We start from the raw sequence: 24,574 nt of genomic DNA, 5'->3' as shown, positions 1-24,574 counted from the left end.
AATTCCTTATTTTTACAGAGGCTTATGTGGAATTGGGACCATCTATGAAAATGGGGCAACCTGGGAGGAGCTCAGAAAGAAAGGACTCGAGTGCCTTTCCATGGGTAGGTCTAGGGTATTTGAGTAAATCAGCAAATACATTTTATATCTTGGAGCGGGTGGGGGAACATCCCTGGGGTGGGGGGTGAAGTTACAGAGTTTACCAGTTGCTGATTTAGAACAAAGGGATTGAACCTTCTTACCTTCTAGGATGATATTCCAGTAAAGACCTGCTCTCAAAGGAAACACACTCTTGGACACCAAATAGACCACTCAGACACTGGGAAGCTATGGGTTTGGAGTCAGCTAAAGCATAACTGTAGTACATCTGTCACGAAGAATGCCACACTTGGGAGCACTTTAGACTTAGAGCAAGAAAAGACATTCCTCTCAAGAGAAAGGCTTCCCAAATTAAAGCAGTGCATCAGCATTGTGAGATCCATTGAGCAGGTAAAGACAAAGCTGCTTCACAGCCTGCTAGGAATAAGAGTCCTGATTAAAGGTCACGCCATGCTTCAGGTTTTGGTTCCTTCTGTTTTTATTCCTTTACTATTTATCTCCATGAACTTGTCTACTATTACTTGTTGGTTTTCTTTCTTTTCTCTCCTTCTTTCTTCTTTCCTTTTTTCTTTCTCTCTCTTCTCTCTTCCCCCCCCCCTCACTGCTGTCTGCCCCCGCTCTGTCTCCTCCTACCCTCTGCTTTCTTTCTTCCTTCTTGCTTAAGATGTGCTGCACTCCCAATATGATGTTACTGACTTGATAGCAAAATTGTTTCCTTAGAGCAAGGATGGGTCTGTGTTAAGACATTCACATTCTCATCTAGTCCTTCTTGGGACCAGGGTCACAACTTTGTGAAATGCCTGTATTCACTAACTGGCCCACACAGGGCCCAAACCTGTGGCCCTAGATTAATTATCAGCATCTTGCTCAGTCCACTAGCTGGGGAATGTCCTTCATTTGCAAAGTATAAGCACTAATTTGGTAACTTTGAGAGTTATGGGAGCAGTTATTTAGGGAAATTTTTAATCTAAAAAACAATAACAACAACAACAAAACAAAACTGGAAAACATATGATTACATGTGTCAGTAAATTATAGTTATGAAGCAAAAAAGACCCCAGTATTACATTCGAAAATTTCAAAATAACTGTCATAAAGAAAAAGAACAGGAAAAAAAAAGAAACTATCCTTAAGCTGAATGTCTTTATAAAAATTTTTTTTTTTTATAAAGAATGCCTGGTGGTAAATGGATTATAATCCTCCTGCTTAGGATAATCCAACATGGATATCATCATTAGAGAATGATAGCCATTCTCTGCCTAGAAGTATAAACTAAATTACTTTAGAATCTATGAGCTGATATTCAGTTTCTCAAACACCCAAATGTATCCATTGGTAATTAGCCCAGAAAATTTCATTTGAAAAAAGAAAAAAAGAGTAATTTCCTTTAACTTACTTTTGACTTTAAATGAGAGCTTAGATTCAGAATATAAATGGATTGCCTTCAGAGATGGAGTCTTCATTATTCCCTGAAGACAAGGGATACCATTTGTCTAACCCTGGTTTTAATATTTTTTGAAGGTCCCTGATGTGTTGAGGTTTGTACAGATTAGACATCAGGACCTCAGCTGGCTAGAATTGTTCAAAAGAGCCATACAATATTCAGAGACAATAGCTAACCTGATTGGGGTTCAGGGATTCAGCATAATCCAGATCTGAATTTTAGAGTATGAGGGAACTTGCAGGACACTTGGCCTTGCCTTTTTCATCAATAGGCTGTTACTGGCCCAGAGAAACAAGCCTTGGCTCTAAAGTCTGACTAACCTGGGTTCAAGTCCAAGCGCTGGCACTATTTACTGCATACTCTTGGGCAAATTCTCATTCTTTTTTAATCTAAATTTTCTCATCTGTAAAAATGAGAAGTCCCTGCAGTGTTGCTGTGAAGACTGAAGATAACACATGTAAAGATCTTTTCTCAGTGCCTGCCTCCTAGTTGGTCTGATTACCACAGATGAGGAAACTGAGGCTCAGAGCAATTAGGCAACTTGCCCAAGGTCAAACTGCTAACTGATGGGTCTTAACTTCTACTATAGAATTTTGTTGCTATCAAACAAAATCTTGCCTCCAAATATCCCAAATCTATATACAACTAAAGGGAAGGAGGAGAAGTATACTGGATGAAGTTTGTCTTTGTTATCTGGTCCTTCTCTTCCCTTTTGCTGTTTTCTATACCTTGCCTGGTGCCACCTCTGCCTCACCAATGCCCACAGCCCTATCTACACAGAACTCCCTACGTAGCCCCTTATTAAGCCGTTGTCTCCTTGCTCAGCTTTCTTTATTATAGCCTACTACAACTGAGAACTGCTGGCCTTGACCTATTATTCTTTCATATGTGATAGGCTTGGAAAGATTGTAAGTCAAATGAAGTTTCATGAAGGAAAACAAGCCTAAAAGAGAGGAAAAAATAGCCTTAGATTGCTTTTTGTTTCTCATGTATCTCCAGGTAGCAGAGCTCTAATTCTTGTCAAAATAAGACCCACATTTTCTTTAACCCTTTAGGACAAGACAAAAAAGGTGTACTAAAAGCACAAAGCCGACCAGGGAGACAGCTTGCATTCTTCACAAAGCAAACTCATTCCCCCATGTGATGTAACAAGTTAATGCCAAAACTGCTGCTCGATATCACCTATTGCTTTTCCAAGTTTTTATTTTTAAGCATGGAACACTTTATTTAAACACAATGTAACCTGATGGTAAAATAGACAACATAGCTTCTCTGCATGTGAAGGGCCTAGAGCCCCACCTGCTGGGAACTCCCACTTCTCTCTCTTCCCTGGATGGGGTAGGGGGCTGGGACGAGCATTGTCGGGATAGGGAAGCTTCTTGCAAACACTCCTGTGGTTCAGTCTCCTTCTTATACAGATGGGGGGATACGAGACCAAATAGAGGCAGTGATTTGCTCAATGCCATACATGGTACTTGATTCAAGTATTTCAGCTGATTCACCTGTAAAATAATCACAGTTTTCTAAGAAGTGGAGCAAGAGTTTATATTGGGAAAATACTAAAGAAAGTAACAACATCCAAAGTGACTAAGAGAAGTGAGACCCCAAATTTGAGATGAAAATGTTATCACCTCCAAATAAATAAATAAATAAATAAAATAATGATAATAAAAAAATGTTATCACCCAAACCTATTCTTTCTATTCCAAAGAAAATTTTATAATGGAGGTCTATAATAAAGGTATGGTTTAGAAAATAGGGTTTTTAATTTTTTTCTTCTTTAATAGGGAGAGTTTTTTCTTTTTTAATTTGGAAAAAATTTGAAAACACAAAAAAGCATAGAGAATAATATAAAAAGCTACCATGGGCACGTCAACCTTTTCTTCTTTGCTTCTGATTTTTGCTTTTTAAAGGAAAGAGACTACATATTAGGTAAAATTGAAGTCCTCTCTGCATTTCTTCTCAGCCCCATTTCTCGTCCTCTCCCTTCTCAGAATCAAACACCCTTATGAATTTAATCTATACCTTTATAGTCCAATAAATATTTGTTTAGTTCTTGTTTTACCCACGAAAATAGCTTTTTATTGTCAAAATATTAAGTGGATCAGGTGGGCCACAGTGGCTCAGCAGGCAGAGTTCTCACCTGCCATGCTGGAGACCCGGGTTCGATTCCCGGCCTGCCCATGCAAAAAAATATTTAAGTGGATCTTAACATGGTTGTTATTATATCTGTCTTGTGATAATAAGATTTATTTGCTGAGGGAGGCAATTTTACCAATTTCAAAACTTTGAACTAGATTCCTGAAGATAAAAGTCTCAGATTTCCTGAAATATCTACTATAAACTTCACTTTGGTTTATTATTTTTCTCTTATGCACAGCCTGACTGATTTGAACTTAACTTCTGGAGCTTTGGTTATTTGGTTAACTGATCTAGAAGTGAGTTAGAGCCAATTAAAGCAGACATGCCAGACAAGCAAAGGTGCCAAGTGATGTCTTGATATTGAAGGAAATAAACAAAAAGATACAGAAATTGCATGTTATACATGATAATGATTAGAGAAAATTCTAAATTACATTAGGAAGGCAGAGAGGTAATATATTTTTAAAAGATCCCCATCAAAAATGATTGAGATTATAAAAATTTTCTAATGCTTTGGGGCTTTGGTAGTCATGTGATTAGTTTTGTATTCTGGCTCTGTCATTTACTAGTTGGATAACCTTAGCCTCTCTGTATCCAGTTCCTCTGGTAAAATGGGGATAATACTAATACATACAACATAGAGATGTGAAGATGAGGTGAGATAATATACTTAAAGCACAGGAACCCAGTACAGAGTAAGCACTCAATACATGTTAGCCAGTAGTGGTAATAGCAGTGTTTGGAAAACTTGTCCATGTGGAAGAATTCCTGGGCTCGTATGTGGGAAAGGGCACAGATTCTGGGGTCCCACTCGGCCAGCAGGATCCTCCCCACCCATTTACCTGCTGGACTGCGGGGGCAACAACAGTACAGAGGTCTGGGGCTGTTGGGAGGGTTCAGTGGGTATGGAAGGTCCTCAGTTCCATGCACACAGGATATGCTCAGTCAATATAAGCTGCCATAAATATTCCAGATAAATAATACCTAGGGTTCTTAAAGCATATTCTGTTTTTTAAATGCAGAAGCAAGCTCACTATTTCCTCACAGTAAGCAAGTAAAGGGATGTGAGAGGACGGACCTAATTTCATTGCTGGGTTTTTAACAAAGAGCAATTTGTCTAGGTTCAGAAGGACTGTGCGCAATCATTGCTGTATATACAGGCATGGCAGGCACAACTCTGCGGAAGTATAAGGAATGCAAAATGTGGGCTATTTTTTCTTGTAAGGGGGTGGTTAAGCACCCTCTGAAATTCTTATGGTAAGACCACTGAAAAAGGGAGGCCCAGAAAATGCTCTGAAAAATGATGGATGAGTTACAATAACAAGTGCTTTCTAGTTCTCACAGTACATTCACACAGACTAACTCTTTGAATCCTGACAGCGGCCCTGTGAGAAGAAAGACATTATACTTATTTGTCAGCGGAGGAAACTAAGGTGCAGAGAATTTAAGTGACTTTCTCAAAGTACTAATTAGAGGAGAATTCAGTGCATTCCTGCTTCAAGTTCAGGGCTTTTATTACCCGCACATGGACCTACGGAATGTTTCTTGCTGGCATGATTCTGTCATATTGTGGGGACCATCTCATTTTTTCCAACTTTTTTTGCTACTTTATTTGTTGTGATCAACTTCATTCCAAATCCCATACCCTTATCTACTACATCCCACATTTGATGTGTGCATGTGTGTGCATGTATGTGCACACATAGACAAGCACATGCTGGGGGACAAGAGAATTTATGTTTCACATTCTATTTCTTTTTCTTTTTCTTTTCGTTTTTTTGCATGGGCAGGCTCCAGGAATGAACCCAGATCTCTGGCATGGCAGGCAAGAGTTCTGCCACTGAGCCACTGTTGCACTGCCCCACATTCTATTTCTTTTTAAATATACTTGTAAAAGATGGAAATCTTAGATGGAGGGTGTAAGCTGAAGTTATTCAGCCAATTTTCGAGGATATTAAGTCACCTTTTTGGACCAAAGCCTGGGAAGTAATTCACTTCCAACAGGGGGCAAAAAAATGTTTTTTCACTTTTTTTCTGAAAACATGATCTAATTTCCTTTATAAAGGAAGAGCAAAAGAACTTTCATTGCAGTTTCCAGCTGTCAAACCCACCTCCCATACTTTTGCCCTGCAGAAAAAGGAAGGGACATCAGGTGACAGACCCCAAATTTCAACTAGTCACACACATTACAGACCTTCCTATCAGGATGTCCTCTTGACCTTTTGCCTTTCCCCTACAATGAAGAAGGAGACACAGTTTAAATCAAAATGACTCTCATGGGCAAATTTACAAAACAAATAGAAGGGGCCGAGTTTTCCTTTGCTTCCCCCACTGGGTCAGCCTGTTCCCTCCTTCCATGCACACAGGAGCTAATAATTAGAAAGACCTTTCTCACACCCAGACGATGACATTCTGCTTGTCAACAGTCCAGTTTGTTTTGAATAAGGAATGTCACAAAATATTTACAAAATGAATATAATAGGATGCCAAGTCACAGTTCTAGGGGACACTTGAAGAAGGATGAACAAGAAAGGGCTTCTCTGGAGGCACCACACAGTCTGGTGGTGGAGACTGACTGAGGTTTGTACTGGTTGGATCACGCGGGTAGGCATTTTGCAGCCAGTCTCTGGGTCTTTTAACTTCTCTGCCCAGTATAGTTTTCAAAAACTATATGAATAATTACATTTACCACTGAAGAATGAATTCAGAAATGTTGTTTCAATCGGGGACCACAAGAGATGGCCTTTAAATATCACTGCTTGTAGCGTAGGGGAAAGCTTTGTGAACTCAACAGAGAGGAAATTAAAGCCAGGGCTAATTCGTCCTCAGAAAATAGGTCACTATTTAAAAAATAAATTTTTTTTTTTCTGAGGTAGGCCACTTACTGGCTAAAACTTAGTCATAATATGTGTGTTATCTATAGATCTGTTATCTATAAAACTTTAGGACCTGAGAGCACTGAACAGTGAGAAACAAAACAGGTGCCTCGGACTGCTCCCATTGTGCACATAGCCTTCTCACAGCCTGTTAAACAGCTGGATTTGAAACAATAACGAACGGTGTAGGCCAAACACTTGCCTGAAGGGCTGTCTGTCTTGGGATTTGGCCATTTACATTGATTTTTTTTCACCCACATTTTCGTGAAACACAAATATTTGCCATGGCAACTTGGAGGGGGTCACAAGACATGCTGCTAAATAAACAGCCTGGAAAATCTCTTAAAGGGAAACAGCCCACCAGTGCTGAAAAGGCAGTGAAAACATCTTTTGGAAGACTGAGGCGTTAAAAGCTCAAGGGTCTGCAAGACCAGGTAACAGTCTACTTATGTAGACACAGTAGCATTAATTTCTTCAGTGCCACTTTTCAACATTTCTTTCTTTTGGGAGCAGCTGCAAACACGATGTCTGCACAGGGTAAGCCCAGAAAAAGACACTGCCAGCTGTCTCCTTTCTATGGTGAAAAGTTGCAATTATCACAAGTCTGTCTATGGCCCATAAACACAAGAAAGTAACACCAAGCTACACAAGTCTGCTAGCTTTAAATGGGGAATCTCCATGAGAGTAAATTATATTGCGCTGAGAAGTCCTAATGTTAGATAATTCAGAATTCCTTCTCTTTCTCATTAAGGTATTCTGTTCAATATTAGAGGTCTTACCCTTTTATCCTAGATTTAAAGACAAATGAAATATTGTAAAGCCTCACTATAACACATACCCTATATAACACAAATATGGATATAAAGAAATAGCTATTGCATCCCCAAATCCTGGAGTCCTGACTAGCTAGATTTGCCTAGTCATTTCGTTAACCTCACAATGATGCCACATGATTCAATTTGTTTTAGATCCCACTGATGTTATGAAGGTGTCATTAGTTAACTTTTACAACAAACTCCCTTTAAAAAGCAAATGCATCCCAATGGCAGCTGAAATATTATTTATTTCTACGTGAACATTACAACTCTATAATATGGGAGTGTTACAAAAAATCTCACTGAAAATATTGTAAATAACAATTTTCTTTCACTAGAAATATGAATACCTTTGGTCTTCGTTTCTTGGAAGGGCCCTTCTTCACTTCTGCTGATGGTGGTTTCTGAGATGTAACAAAAGGTGCTGTGGATGGAGGTGATGCAACGTTACCTCTCTCAACAAGAGAGGCTGAGTCAGGGGGATCCACCCACTATTGGGTTTACACCTTGAGAGTCAAATGGTTCTGTCAAATGGTATCTGTCAAACTGATAGTTCACTATTAGTTTTTCCTGTATCAATTCAATGAAACAACTGTGATCACTGCTTTCCGAAGGAAAGGATTTCTAGGTCAAGAGCACGGGGGGCAACAGTTCCATTAGAATATAAGGTCAACCTACCTTACGCAAATTGCCTACCTGAAAAGGCAAATTTTTAAAGTAGGCAAATTTGAGAGTAATATTTGTCTTACAAAATGTTTTGCTGGGCGGGCCGCGGTGGCTCAGCGGGCAAGGTGCTTGCCTGCTATGCCGGAGGACCTCGGTTCGATTCCCGGCCCCAGACCATGTAACAAAAACGGAGAAACAGAATACAATAAAACAAGAAAATGTTTAAAGATGTTTCCCTTTCTTCCTTCCTTCTATCCTTCCTTCCTTCTCTCTGTCTTTCCTTTAAAAAAAAAAAAAAAAAATGTTTTGCTATAAGATTTCTTTAAATAGATACCCAAGTTCATTTAAAAGGTAATTAATATAGCTATATATGATGAAAAATATATTGTATAGTGATTAAAAGACAATTCTAAAGAATTTAAATGACTTGGGGGAATGACACAAGTGAAAAATACTGTAAAGATTATTTTCGAAATTAATTAAATCTATAAACAGCAACTTCTGGAGGATATCGTAGTCCACAGAGGGGTGGATCTAATGCTAGCCAACACTTGGGAGGCAGCATCAACTAAAGACTGACATTCCAAGGGAAAAAGAATGATTACACTACTTCTTCCAAGAAAGAGTATAAAAACTATAATTAATTCAATAAAAGACGTGAGCCTTCTTTAAACTCCCCTTTTGTTTTTACCCCCTTGTAAATTAGAATAATCTACATATAGCCTATGGAAGTAATGTTACACAATCACTTACCCAAGAGCTAAAAAATCTTAGGTTTGGGGCAAATTATACACCCCCTTTCTGTCAGTTCTATATTAACAATCTAGAAAGAACTGACAGATGTTTATAAAGGATATTAGTACACAATTTCGAATCTCACCTTGAGGACTCAGTCCCTCTCAGAGTGCCTCAAATGGGCTGCAGGCATATTTTCAGTCACCTCTTTAGAAGTATCAGAAATATCAGAGTCTTATCAATGAAGTACCTCCACCAGTTGTCAGCTGTTGCATCTGACCAATCAAGTTTGACCACCTGACTGAGACTGCCTGTGGCTTGTCATATATCACCCTCCCAAAGTCCAGCCAGTTTACTATAGTGGGTGAAGACCCAATTTTAAGCCTAGACATTTTTGCCTTGACTTCTAAGTGGCCCAACCCTGCTGTCCATTTGGGACTTCGTTCTCTCTCTTCTGGGGACTGGCCTACATCCTGCATCCAGGATGCTTTGAACCCACAGACTCACCAGGAAAACCTATTTCTATTGTCCCCAGACCTTGTATGTTTGTTGTTTAACTTTCAGATTCCTACAGACAAGTGAGATATATGGTTAAATCCCTGTGTTGAAACAAAATAGCAGATGACAATTTTCAAGTAGAAATAAACTCTAAAGATTTTTAATAAAATTCTAATAACATTTAATAAATTTAGTAAGGTGTAACAGGATAGAGAGCACAAAGATTTGTAATTTCACATGTATAATCCATAGTTAATTACCTCTTATTAACCTTTGAAAAAAGTTAATAAAGTAAGATAATTGGATGATATTTTCTTAGTTTCCTACAGAAATACTATCACTAAATTATACCTTCATGTAGCCTTGAATTTTACGGTGTACATACGTTTAAAGAATATGACTGCATCATTTACAAAACTGTATTCTAAGGCACTGCCTATTTTGCTAGCTGATTATCCTTCTGGAAAAATCTATGATAAATTTTGCCAGAATTAATGTCAGGGGAAAAAAAAACTTGTCTTTCTGGTCAACTTGTTTGCTTGTGGTACTATCGATACGTGCCTGCCAAGTAACCATCCCCTTTTCTTTCTTGCTAATAAAACTCCAATTTTTTCAGGGTGACCATATGCCTAGGTCCTAAGGTTTCCAAGATTTAGCAAAAAAATAAAATAAAATAAAAAATAAATTAAAGACACCCATTTAAATTTGAATTTCAAATAAATAACTACTTTAGTATGTCTCAAATATCAAATCTATATAATGTGCAAGAGGAACAGAATTTTCAAAAGTGTTTTAGATCAAGCATCACTTCTCTTACTAAGTATTAGTATGAGTATGTCCCTAGTACTAACGCTAAACCTACATCTGCATATTCACTTTCCCATTCTTCTTTACAGCTAACATTGGCCATGTGACCCGGGAGACGTAAGGGAATTCCACCCATGGGAGGAAACTGGCAACATATCTTTCCCCCTCCTCTTGCCTGTGATGTTTACCTAAGATCCAGGGCTGCAGGAGCCACCTTTTAAGAAGGCAAACATGAGGGAAAGCTAAAGAGGGAAGCTGAAAGTGCTCCCTGATGACCCTCCATAATAGCACCAGCCCTAGACCCCTACATCTAGATTTCTTGCAAGTAAGACAAATAGATTCCTCATTGTTTAGGCCACAGTAGTTAGGTTTCCAGATATTTGAAGCCACATGCATTTCTGACTGGTCTTCCTTCTTTCATTCCCTCCCTTCCTCCCTTCCCTTTTCCCTCCCTACTTTCCTTCTTTCCATCCTTTGTGTTAGGGCCTCAGATCCAATGTCAAATAATGGTGGCAACAGTGATCATCCATTATTGTTCCTGCTTTTAATAGAGAAATGGAATGCTTCTAAAGTTTCCCTACTAAGAATATTGTTTGCTCTGGGGTTTGGATTGATATTATCAGTTCAGAAAATGTTCTACTTTGCCCAGAGGGTTTTTCTTATTAATGTTGTTTTGTATTGAACGATTTTTAGGGCCTATATTGAGATTGTGGAGTTTTTGTTCTTTAATCTTTTTTTTTTTTTTTTTTTAATTTTTTTATTAATCAAAAAAAAGAAAAGAAATTAACACAACATTTAGAAATCATTCCATTCTACAAATGCACTCAGTAATTCTTAGTATCATCACATGGATGTATGATCATCATTTCTTAGTACATTTGCATCGATTTAGGAAAAGAACTAGCAAAACAGCAGAAAAAAATATAGAATGTTAATATAGAGAAGAGAATTAAAATAATAATACTAATAATATATATATATATATATATAAAGGAAAAAGAAAAAAAAAACAAAAACAAAAGATACAAACACACAAACAAACAAAAAACCATATTTCAGGTGCAGCTTCATTCAGTGTTCCAACCTAGTTACATTACACTTAGGTATTATTGTGCTGTCCATTTTTGAGTTTTTGTATCTAGTCCTGTTGCACAGTCTGTATCCCTTCAGCTCCAATTACCCATTATCTTACCCTGTTTCTAACTCCTGCTGAACTCTGTTACCAATGACATATTCCAAGTTTATTCTCGAATGTCGATTCACATCAGTGGGACCATACAGTATTTGTCTTTTAGTTTTTGGCTAGACTCACTCAGCATAATGTTCTCTAGGTCCATCCATGTTATTACATGCTTCATAAGTTTAGTCTGTCTTAAAGCTGCATAATATTCCATCGTAGGTATACGCCACAGTTTGTTTAGCCACTCGTCTGTTGATGAGCATTTTGGCTGTTTCCATCTCTTTGCAATTGTAGATAATGCTGCTATAAACACTGGTGTGCAAATGTCCGTCTGTGTCTTTGCCCTTAAGTCCTTTGAGTAGATACCTAGCAGTGGTATTGCTGGGTCGTAATCCATTCTGCCATTCTATGTCTTTTGATTGGGAAATTCAGTCCATTAACTTTTAGTATTATTACTGTTTGGATAATATTTTCCTCTACCATTTTGGCTTTTGTATTATATATATCATATCTGATTTTCCTTCTTTCTATACTTTACTCCATACCTCTCTCTTCTGTCTTTTCGTATCTGACTCTAGTGCTCCCTTTAGTATTTCTTGCAGAGCTGGTCACAAATTCTCTCAGTGACTTTTTGTCTATAAATGTTTTAATTTCTCCTTCATTTTTGAAGGACAATTTTGCTGGATATAGGAGTCTTGGTTGGCAGTTTTTCTCTTTTAGTGATTTAAATATATCATCCCACTGTCTTCTAGCTTCCATGGTTTCTGCTGAGAAATCTACACATAGTCTTATTGGGTTTCCCTTGTATGTGACAGATTGTTTTTCTCTTGCTGCTTTCAAGATCCTCTCTTTCTCTTTGACCTCTGACATTCTAACTAGTAAGTGTCTTGGAGAACGCCTATTTGGGTCTATTCTCTTTGGGGTGCGCTGCACTTCTTGGATCTGCAAATTTAGGTCTTTCATAAGAGTTGGGAAATTTTCAGTGATAATTTCTTCCATTAGTTTTTCTCCTCCTTTTCCCTTCTCTTCTCCTTCTGGGACACCCACAACACGTATATTTGTGCGCTTCATATTGTCATTCAGTTCCCTGATCCCCTGCTCAAGTTTTTCCATTCTTTTCCCTATAGTTTCTGTTTCTTTTTGGAATTCAGATGTTCCATCCTCCAGTTCACTAATTGTAGCTTCTGTCTCTTTAGATCTACCATTGTAGGTATCCATTGTTTTTTCCATTTTTTCTTCTTTGTTCTTCACTCCCATAAGTTCTGTGATTTGTTTTTTCAGATTTTCTATTTCTTCTTTTTGTTCAGCCCATGTCTTCTTCATGTCCTCCCTCAATTTATTGATTTGGTTTTTGAAGAATTTTTCCATTTCTGTTCGTATATTCAGCATTAGTTGTCTCAGCTCCTGTATCTCATTTGAACTATTGGTTTGTTCCTTTGACTGGGCCATATCTTCAATTTTCCGAGCGTCATCCATTATTTTCTGCTGGTGTCTGGGCATTTGATCAGATTTCCCTGGGTGTGGGACCCAGCTGGTTGAAAGCTTTTTCTGTGAAATCTCTGGGCTCTGTTTTTCTTTTCCTGCCCAGTAGGTGGCGCTCGTGGCGCTCGTCTGTCTGCACAGCAGTCAGCCCAGGAAACCGCGCGTGGAGGTGGGGGTCGCTGGCCGCCACGGCTTGGGAGAGTGCCGGTCCTAATTGCCCAGCTGGCCCGAAACGCCAAGCGTGACGGGAGGGCCCCGCTATCCAACGTTCCCAGTCAGACCGGGGAGCCACGTGCGTGTAGGGGACCCCAGTCGCCAGCCGACCCGGCCGGGAAAACGCGCGCCCCTCGGGTAGCTCACCGCAGCAGATTCTCCCTGCCCGTTCAGCTGTTCCAGAATGGGGTACGCTGTCTTTTTGGTCTCTGTCGTGACTCCGGGAGCTGTTTCGTATTGTTTCTGTTTCTTTAGTTGCTTTTCTGGAGGAGGAACTAAGACCCGCGCGTCTTACTAAGCCGCCATCTTCTCCGGAAGTCTGTTCTTTAATCTTTTAATATGTTGAATTATATCATCAGATTTTTCTAATGTTGAATTTTCCTTACATTCCTTTTTGATCATGATCAATACTAAAAAATGCTGCTAACTTTTATTTAGACTCTTTGTATCTATGTCCCTAGGTGAGATTGCTTTGTGTATATTTTTTCTTGTACTGACCTTCTCCAGTTTTGGTACCAAAGTTACACTAGCTTCATAAAATCAGTTGGTAAGCTTTCCCTCTTTTCCTGTTCTGTGGAATAGTATAAAATAAGAATTAATTGACCCTTTAAAGTTTGTCCATAAAACTAGCCTATGAAAGGCCTGAGGCCTTCTTTCCTCTGGTATATGTTTGTGTGTGTTTATGTGTGCACATATGTATATATGTGTTCAATTCAAATTGTTTAATGGTATTGTTTTAAGTTTTCTATTTTTTGAGTTAATTTTGGTAATATAGATCTTTTGCAGGAAAATTTTCATTGCATATTTTAGCAATAGCTATACAATGGAATATTATTCAGCAATAAAAAGAAATAAGCTATTCAGCCTCAAAAAGACATGGAGGAAACTTAAACGCATGTTGCTAAGATCTAGAAAGAAGCCAGTGCGAAAAGGCTACATCCTGTGTGGTTCCAACTATATAATGTTTTGGAAAAGGTAAAACTATAGAGGCAGTAAAATGATCAGTGGCAGCCAAGGGCTCAGGGTAGAGAGAGAGGGATGAATAGGTAGAACACGAGATTTTTAGGGTGGTAAGCTATTCTGTATGATACTGTAATGGTACATAAACAACATACATTTGTCAAAACCCAAGAACTGTACACCACCAGCAATGAATCCTAATGTAAACTATAGACTTTAGTTAATAATAATGTATCAATATTGGTTCATCTATTAACTCAAATGTGCCACAATAATGCAAGATATTAACAACCAAAAAAAAAAAAAAACACTGTGTATGGGAGGGGGGTATTACTTCAGAGGGTATATGGGAACTATCTGTACTATCTGTTTAGTTTTTCCATAAATCTAAAAGTGTTCTAAAAAATAAAATCTATTAGTTAAGAAAGTATTGACATAAAGCAGTGGGGACAATTAATTCAACATGCTGAGTCCTCAATTTTGAGGTTTGCCACTTTGAAACTTATTCCTGCAAAGAAGATAAGCTTACTTATAATTGTGCCTAAGAGTTAGCCCAGAGAACCTCTTTTGTTACTCAGATGTGGCCTCTGCCTCTAAGCCAAACCAGCAAGTGAACTCACTGCCCTCCCCCCCCGATATGGGACATTACTCTCAGGGTTATAATTCTCCCTGGCAACGTGGGAGAGGACTCCTGGAATGAGCCAGGACCCAGCATTATGGGATTGAGAAAACCTTCATGACCAAAAGGGGAAAGAGAGAAATGAGACAAAGTTTCAGTGGCTGAGAGATTTCAAACAGTAGACAGGTTATCCTGGAGGTTATGCTTATGCATATATATATATATATATATATATATATATATATATATCCTTTTTTATTTTGTGATGTATTGGAGTGGCTGAAGGGAAGTCCCTGAAAATGTTGAGCTGTGCTCCAGTAGCCTTGATTCTTAAAGATGATTGTATAACGATATAGCTTTAACAATGTGACTGTGATTGTGAAAACCTTGTGTTTGATGCTTCTTTTATCCAGGGTAAGGACAGATGAATAAAAAAATAAGGATAAAAAATAAATAAATAATAGGGAGGCAAAGGGTAAAAAATTAGGTAGATTGACATACTAATGGCCAATGAGAGGGAGGGGTAAGGGGTATAGGATGTATGAATTTTTTTCTTTTTATTTCTTTTTCTGGAGTGATGCAAATGCTCTAAAAATGATCATGGCGATGAATATACAACTTGTGATGATATTGTGAGCCACTGATTGTATACCATGTATGGACTGTATGTGTGTGAAGATTTCTCAAAAAAAAAAAACCAGCATAAGGCTGTATAACACAAATAGTGAACCCAATTGTAAATGATGGGCTATATAGTTAATAATAAAATTATAAAAGTGTTCTTTCATGAATTGTAACAAATGTATGACACTAATAAAGGGTGTTAATAAATAGTGTGGTTTATGGGAAAAAATTTCATGGATTATTTTGAACATTATCAATCATTGATTCACTTTATTCTTCACACATTCACCGAGCTTCTGAGAATACAGAGATCAACAAAAGTGCCTGTATTGTATGAAATCAATGTAATGAATCAGAAGGAAATAAAAATAAAACTACATTTTTAATTAAAAATGTATTGGCATAAATATTTTTTGAAATGTGACTTTATCTGTAGTTATATGTCTTTTCTCATTTTAGTATTGGTTGTTTTTTGCCTTCTCTCTTCCTGTTTTCATCACTATTGCCAGACATTTGCCTATTTTATTATTATTTCCAAGAAACTACTTTTTCTTATTTTGAGGGATTATTATTATTATTTTTTTTGCTTTTTCAATGGGGTTTTATTAGGTTACAAATTTAGTTCTAAGACCATGAAAATGTCCAAATTACAGCATCAAGAGGAAGATGCCTCCTTCTCTGAGAAAAGGCTGCTGGCATCTGATGTTCCTCTATCACATGACAAGGCACATGGCGATGTCTGCTGGTACTTCTCTTCTGGTTCTGGTTTCAATGGCTGCCTCCAAATGTCTGTGTGTTTCTCTGAGTTTTATTCTCTCATAGAGGACTCCAACAAGGGAAGTTCTTGAATGGGCTGGGTCACACCTCTTCGGAAACAACCTAATCTTAAGCTCCCACCCAACTATTGGTCTGCCCCCACAGGGATGGATTAAGAAAACATAGCCTTTTATAGGGTACACAACAGTTTTAAACCAGCACACAGTCTCTATGTGTTAGGATAAATATTGGCTCCCAAAAGATGTCTACCCCCTAAAATCTGAACATAGTTTATCTTACACAACAAAATAAACTGTGCAGGTGCAATTAAGGGCATGGACCTTGAGATGGAGAGGTTACGCTGGATTATCCAGGTGGGCCCAGTTTAATCACATCAGCCCTTAAAGTGAAGAATATTTCCCCACTGAAGCCAAGAAATGTGGCAGCTTGAAAAGGAGTTCACGCACCATTGCCATTCTGAACTCTTAAGGGCTGGAGAGAGGTCTCTAGGTGCCACAGACAGCCCCCAGTTGACAACTGTCAAGGAAACAGGGACTTCCATCCAGCACCCAAATGGAACTGAACTCTGACAACCACCTGAATGACCTGGAAACAGACTGTTCCCTAGAGCTTCCAGAAGGGAACACAGCCCTGCCGACACTTTTGATAACTGTCCTTCTGACCTACAGAACTGTGAGATAATGAATGTGCTGTCTTGTGTCATTAAGTATCCTCCCCAAAGCCCAAGGGTCATAGGTTAGCTCTAAAGCCCTTCCTACATGCTTGAAATGAAGAGAAAGCATGGGTAGGGGGAGAATAAACATTTCTGCAAACCAAAAATTCCCTTTGAGGAAATCCTTTCTTTCCTCTTCAATGCATAGGATTCTTTTAGATACCTGAGATGTGGGTGAAAGGCACAGGACTACCACACCAATTCCGGTAATCCCTTCAGCAAGTTACCTCTCCTCAGCATAGTTGGACATCAAAAATCTTTTGTTCTAAGCTCTAAAGCCTTAGCCAGCACTCAGGAAACAGGGGAGGTCTTATTTTAAATACTTTGTTATACATACAAGTCAGCAGAACTGCCTCCCCTTTCAGGTTTCATGTTCTTAAAAAATGCAGGATAAATTAGGATTGCTCTGACAAAAGTCAAGTGACAGGAGAGTTGAGATCCAAAAGATGGAAATCACCCCCAGCATGGGAAAAGAGACCACAAAGAAGCCTAAGACATGAGTTATCTTAATTTGTAGGAAATGAGGTCCCTGGGCCTGGACTTTGGGCTTGGTGAGACTCAAGGTAGAGGCAGCAGCACCAGGAGAAGGGATTTAGTGTTGGTGGTTCCTGGTGAGGAATGGCACAAGTCAATGTCATCTAATGTCATTCTACAACAGTCTGGCAAGAATGGAATGAACTTCGACTCCATAGCTTGAGTACAAAAGTTGATCCTTTCCTCTCTGGGCTGTGTGATGGCACAACGTGAATGTCCGAAAGCAGTTCTGTGTAAGGGTGGGGGCAAATTGGCACCGACTGCCCATACAACAGACAGTGTGCTGGGCAGATTCTGGGTCATTTTCCCAACTGGGAAATAAGATGTGTGTCTGAGGAGGGAGGTAGGCAGAAGCAACGTTATCCCAGTTTCCTTCCCATGTTGCTGCCTTCGAGGAGAATTTTGGAGGCATGATTACACAGCCTTGAACAATCCTGCCTAGTTTGCTCCATTTGGGCCATGGATACCTACTAACTGAAAGCCTATTCTGAGCAGCTGTAAGGCTTTCACTCTTGGAGGGACTATTTTACTGCTTTTGTTTTTTTAATGTTTATTTTTATCTTCATTAATTCCTTTCTTTCACTTTTTGCAGTTCTCTCTTTTTCTTTTCTAGCTTTTTGACTTTAGCTAAGCTTAAATCAGTTTCAATTTTTCTTATTCCCTATTAAATGCATGTAAAAGTATGTCTCTTTCTAAGTTCTGCTTTAATAACATACCACAAATTTTGATATGCAATACTTTAGCTGTAATTTGGTTCAAAGCACTTCAGAATTTCACCTCTAGACTTCTTCTCTAACCCATACATTACTTAAAAAGTGAGGTTTTCAGTTTCAGTATACAGTCATTTCTATTGATAATTCTACTGTGGTCACAGAATATGGTCTGTGTATGGGAATTCTTTGGGATTTTGAACCACGACGTTTGTAAATATACTTTGTGTGCTTGAAAAGAAAGTGTATACTGTTATTGATTGCAGTTATTTCTAGTCCAGTAGATTAAGATTGTCAGTTGTGTTTGAAGGTCCTTCTTCTCAGTTTGGGTCCTTGATCTATCACCTTCTGAGAGAAGTATGTTGAAAGTTCCTTCTATGACTGAGGATTTTTTAATTGTTCCTTGAAATTCAGTCAGTTTTGTATTTATATAATTTGAAGTTTTGTTGTTAGATATATACCATATTTATAATTATGATAGCTCCCTTGTGGATTATTTCTTTTATCAATATGTAATATATCTCCTAGTAAGGCTTTTATCTTGAATTTAATTAGATTGATATCATTATTTCTCACACTACATAACTTTTGGTTTGGTGTTTGTTTGGTACATCTTTCTCTTTTCTTTATCCTTTCTGTGCTGTTTTATTTTACATGTGTTTCTTTGGTTTTTTGGGGGGGGTGCATGGTCTGGGAATCAAACACGGGTCTCCCACATGAAAGGTGGGCATTCTAACCACTAAACTACCCGTGCACCCTAGATGTATTTCTTTTAAATAGCATATCACTAGATTTAAAATGAAATCTGTGAGTCTCTGTATTTTAATATATGAGGTTAATCCACTTGCATTTATTGTAATAACTGATAACTTTCTATCTGTCTCTATCATTTTATTTTCTATATGCCATGTTTTTTATTTTGTATATTTTCTCCATTTCTGCCTTGTGTTATATTGATCAGTTTTTTTAGTATAACCATCCTTCCTTTTCCCCTTCATTAACTTGGAAAGCATACATTGTATTTCTATTCTTTTGGTGGTTACTGCTACATGCTAAATTTCTGTTTGTTTCTTTTTTTCTTTTTTTTTTTTTTACCCCTAAGTGTTTGGCATGCATTTTAAATTTAAATTTTTCTAGACAAGTCAAGGGTTAGTCAGTGTATATTAGTTTGTTAAGTTGCCAGATTGCAATATACCAGAAATGGATCAGCTTTTATAAGCGGGATTTATTTAGTTACATAAACATGTCCTAACTAAGACATCCAGAGAAAGATACCTTGGCCTGAGGAAAGGTGATCTGGGAAGGCAGATGACTGGCGTCTGCTAGTCCTTATTCCTGGGTACATTGCTTCCCGCTTCTGATACCAGGGTTTCCTCTCTAAGCATCTATGGGCATTCACTTAGCTGCTCAAAGGCAAAACGCTGGATTTCATCTCTTAGCTTAGCATCTGCCAGGGCTGGAGATTTCTTCCCTTCAGGTTCTGGCTATTTCTTTGAGTCCTTGCTTAGTTAGCATCTGAGCTATTTCTGTCTCGATCCCCAAATGTCAACATCAGCTCTGAGCTTTCTCCAAAATGTTCCCTCTTTTAAAGGATTCCAGTAAACTAATCAAGTTGCATCTCCATATAACCAAAAGGCCTCACTCACAGTTGGGCATGCCACATCTTCATGGAGATAATCTCATCAAAAGGCCACGCTGACAACTGGGAGCATCACATTTCTGTGGAGATAATCTAATCAAAGGGGTTCCCAGCCTACAATATTAAAATAGGATTAAGAGAAAGGGCTACCCCACAAGATTGGATCAGGATTAAATCATGGCTTTTCTGAGGTACATAAGAGTTTCCAACTGGCACAGTTAGTATCTCTACCCTTGTCTAGATAAGTCACAGACATTGGTGGATTCTAAGTTTCCTTTGAACAACTCCTCCCAATTTCTCTGCTGTTGTTAGAATTTAGGTTTCAGCTCTTTTAATATACAATTTTTATCATATGCATAGTCAATACTTATTTAAATTTATTAAAACATTTTTTTCCTTCTTGGTGAAGGGATTCTTCCAGCAAGGGTAAATGGAGATGAAACTTTTTAGTCTTTATATGCCTGGAAATAACATTATTTAATTTTCAACCTTGAAAGACAAATTAAGCTAGAACCAAATTCTAAGATTACAGTTATTTTCCCTCCAACAAACAAGTGGTTTTTCCCTGCAATTCTCATTGAGATATATGCACATACCATGTAATCCAACCACAACTGTTTTTGACATCTCTTGTTGCTATTGATAAAAATGCTATAAATCTTACTGTCTTTGTAGGTAAGGTGCCTTTTCTCTCTGGTTTAATCTTATAGACTTTTCTCTTTATGTTTGATGTCTGTAGCTTCAGTATATTGTGCTTTGATGTGAATTTATTTTTAAAACTAGCTTTCAATCCAATTTTCTCATCTATGTAAAATTCTAAGCAATTATCTCAGTAAGCAATTATCCAGTCTAGGTTTTCCTTTTGGAAACTTTTTAGATGTATGCTGAATTTCTTGATCTACTTTTCATCTCTCTTAACTTATCTTTCATATTTTACATTTCTTTATCTGTTTTTCTGGTTCTCAGTATTTCAGTTTATAAATTCTTCTGCATTTCCAATCAACTATCTATCAGGTAAGAATTCTTATTCAATAATGGTTTTTTATTTCTAATATTTGTGTATTATTATTTTTTAATATTTGGTTCTTGTTTCAAAATCTACTGGTCTTGATTTATAGATGCTAGTCCCTTTTAAAAATATCTTTGGGGGTTTTAAAATACTAATTTTAATGACCTTTTTAGATTGCTCTGTTATCATAATTTCCTCAGATGTGACTTTCCTATTTCCCCCACCTCCAACCACTGAGTCTATCAATTATCACATAAATGTCTGTGTGTAATTTTGTTTGAAAGTATATATATATATATAGCTTAGGGATTTATTCTAAGTGTCCTACTCCCCAATAAATTAACTCATTTTGAAGTTGCTTCAGCCTAGCTCTTAGGGATGTACAACTTTAACTAGACCTTATGTTACCTGTTCTGATCACTTCACCAACAAATTTAATTCAATTCCAGAAGCCACACCTATGTGTGGTACTAGCCAGTTTCCAGTGTCTTGTGGCACTTGCTTCTATCTCCTTCTCTAGCCATGTATAATCAGCATAATCCCAGGTGGTTAGACTGAACTATTTCAACTCATGTTCAGGGGATAAGAGTATTGGTCTTCAAGGGAGCCTGATTCTGGTTTCCTCCCATAAGTGGGTGAGCTGAGCCCTATTGTGGAGCAAGCATTGAAACCTTCCATGTACACTAATGGGATCTTGTCTTGTATTCCATGAACCCCCAAGCTTCAGCTCCCACTCTTTGTTCTGGATTTCTTATCACTTTCTACTCTATAGATATTTTCTTTTTATTTTTGAGGAACTCTGTGTTTTTTATAAAAATAGTTTGTCTTACATTTTTATGAGTCTAAAAAGAGGGAGAAATGTTTAGTGTGCTTGTTCCATCATCTCGACTAAGAACTACGCAATATGATTTTAAATGTTGAAACTATAAAAGAGTTTCAAAAACAATAAAGCAAATACTTACCAACCCAGACAAACAAATGTTAATATTTGTAGAACATTTCAAATAAACTTGTCTTCTCCCAGTCCTAACTCCCCAAAGGCAACCATTATAATGAATTTGAAAGGTAGTCTTTCAATCCATTATTTTAATATTTGCTTCATTTACAGGTATCTGTAAACTGTATATTACATTTTCAATTTCTACATTTCAATTTCACAGGCCATTTTAGTTCCTTTTCAAATTTTCTTGCCTTTGACTCATATTTCTGAGTGTCTCCTTTATTTTTTTGAAATATATAACATTGTTGTTTTATATTCTAAGCCTGAGAACCTAATATCAAATATTGTGAGTTTTATAATTTTTACTAAATGTTATATTATGTGGAACATTTTGCAACTTGCTCTTTTTCCTTAAAATAATGTTTTTGAGAGCTATCTTAGTATCTACAGATCTACGTGAATTCACTACTATACAACATTCCAAGGTATGAGTACACCATGTTTTCATTTATCCATTCCCTTATTTAGCTTTTATTTTTCTTCCACTTTCACTGTTAGAAATGTTGCTGCAGTGGTGGTTCTGGCCATATAAACAAGAATGAAAAGGAAATCCCTGGGTCCAGAAATGAAGTAGAAATTTAACGCGTGATCTGATTCTGTGGCCAGCTTAGGGATATTGCCAGTCTCTGTTAAGCTAGAGATATGGGTTTTAATGTTCACTAATGAACATGAAATAAGACCTTAGGACCCCTGCAAAAAGTGGGACTTTTCCCAGTGAACATTGGCCTGGGAAGACTTTTACCCAGTAGCTCAGGAGGATAACAAGGAAGCTTGTCAATCTTTGCCAGACTCCATTTTTATTGCGGTGGTAAAATCTCTTAAGAATTCAAAACTCTAGAGTGGTGCTTTATGCAGTTTAAAGTTAAAATTTACCTTACTCATCTGTGTCAGAAACCCCAAGCTGAGAAAATGACATGAAAATTTGTCCTAAACCAAGGTGATATCCTGGGCCTCTAACAGAAACAAATGCAAAACTACATTGGAAAGTCACCTACCTTAAAGTCAAGACCACAAGGGCATATCAGGGAAGAAATTCACACCAAAGATGATCAACAATTCAGATATTTAAAATATATATTGAATTTATATAAATATTAAAATTCAATATTTAATTGTATTAAAATTTATATAAATATTGAATTAAAAAATTCAAGGTGAGACAATCTACCTTGAACAAGTCAACAGAGACTACAACAAAGAGCAGAAATATATCCCAGAATTTGAGATAAAACAGCTATCTCAAAGAAACTACATTATAGGTATGTTTAAAATTATTTAAAGTATAACAAAGGAAGAGACAATATGGAAAAATACAAGCTGCTTTAATAAAGAATCAAACAGAACTTCCAGAAATGGAAAATACGGTTATTAAAATTTAAAACTTAATGGGAAATTTGTGAAACCGAAAATAAATCTGAGGAAATTACTCAGGGGAAAACAGAAAGAGATAAAGAAATGGTAACTATGAAAGGACAGAATTAGAAGATCTATAACATTTCTGATACTATTTCCAGAAGGAAAGAATAGAGACAAAAGGGTAGATATATTATTCAAAGAAATAGAAATAATGGAGGAGAATTTTCCACAATGACCAAAAGATCTGAAGCCTCAGATTCAAGAAACACAGTGAGAGTCCTAAGCAGAAGAAACTGAGGTAAATCTAACTTAGGCATTTTACAGGGAAATCTCTGCTTATACAGGTAGCAGAGAAGCTTAGACTCCTATAGGTATGCCCAGCAATTACTTCTGGAGGACCTCTGTTGTTGCTCAGATGTGGCCTCACTCTCTCTAAGCCCAACTCTGTAAGTGAAACCATTGCCCTCCCCCCTACATGAGACATAACATCCAGGGGTGAAAGTCTCCCTGGCGGTGTGGGACATGACTCCCAGCGATGAATCCAGCCCTGACACAGTGGGATCAACAATTCCATCCTGACCAAAAGGGGGAAAAGAAGTGTAACTAATAAACTATCAGTGGCTGAAAGAATTCAAATAGAGTCGAGAGGCTACTCTGGAGGTCACGCTTATGCAAGCTTCAGTTAGACATTGTTACCTATCATAACTTGCCAACCCCCTACCAAAACCATTCCAGCAAATCCTATAGCACACCTAGGCTAATATATAAGATTCTACAAAAGTTTTATGCACTAGGGTAACTTTCCAGAAACTTACAACCTTCAGATGGGTCCCTGAACCAAATAAGTCCTGAAACCTAGAGGGCCCAGCCTTGTCAGAACATCAGCTAGTTCTATCCCCCATCCCATATTATCGACTGCCCTTCCCAACATGAAAAAGTTAGAATGGGTGTAGTCCAAATACCCCTAAGGAGTAGGATAGAAAGATCAAAGATGATGGTGGAGTTGTACAGAGAAGGTAGGGTTTAATAAACTAATATGATTATTGAATCATTAAATTGATATTTCTTTTAGTCTTCAGTATCTTAGAGCAGGTAGAAGCAAAAACCTAAAATTGTGGAATTGTATACCAAACTCTGAAATCTGTTCTAAAACTAATTGTTATGCTGTGCTTGGAAATTTATTGCTTTTTTGTATAGATGCTATTTTTCACATGCAGAAAGTCGATTGTGATGATAAATATTTATTCCTTCTACCCTCCTGTATTCTGGAGCAGCTAGAAGGGAAAATCTGAGAGGACTGTATGGTAGCCCATGACAGTCTCTGGGATCTGTCCTGTAACTACTTGTTGAAGAGCACTTTGAAAACTATCGCTTTTTTCTTTCTTTGCTTTGTATATATGTTATATTATACATATTATATTAAAAAGTTAAAAAAAAACATGTCAATCTATACAAGAAAAAATCAATCAGTGTTATTCTATTCATTAACAAATTAAAAGAGAAAAGATATACAATAATCTTAGTAGGTGAAAAAAAAGCATTTAGAAAAACTCAACGCTCATTTGTAATTAAAACCAAGATGCAACAAACAAAGGAAAATCTTTTAGTGAACTAGGAATAGAAAACAACCTGCTGGAGTGAGTCTACAGAAAACCAGCAGTAAACATCACTAATAGT

The 24,574-nt window shown here is 37.4% G+C and overlaps 1 protein-coding gene across 19 annotated transcripts in view; it reads right to left on the bottom strand.

Moving 5' to 3' along the window:
• Positions 1-24,574, bottom strand: part of IQCH (IQ motif containing H) — a 242,045-nt gene that overhangs the window by 112,230 nt on the left and 105,241 nt on the right. For 13 of the 19 annotated variants that reach the window (XM_077128292.1, XM_077128295.1, XM_077128293.1 and 10 more), the window contains 2 exons: positions 7,727-7,800; positions 5,880-5,918 (listed from right to left, as the gene is read on the bottom strand). The exons of 3 other annotated variants lie outside the window; for them this stretch is intronic. In XM_077128292.1, coding sequence (XP_076984407.1) covers positions 5,880-5,918; positions 7,727-7,800 — 113 coding nt within the window. Of the gene's footprint in view, positions 1-5,879; positions 5,919-7,726; positions 7,923-24,574 lie in introns of those variants that run through there. 3 more of the 19 variants (XM_077128306.1, XM_077128307.1, XM_077128310.1) reach the window with 3 other exon arrangements.

The sequence above is a fragment of the Tamandua tetradactyla genome, chromosome 14 (genome assembly GCF_023851605.1).
Source record: "Tamandua tetradactyla isolate mTamTet1 chromosome 14, mTamTet1.pri, whole genome shotgun sequence".
NCBI classification, from domain to species: Eukaryota; Metazoa; Chordata; class Mammalia; order Pilosa; family Myrmecophagidae; genus Tamandua; species Tamandua tetradactyla.
This window is presented reverse-complemented; position numbering and strand designations above follow the sequence as displayed.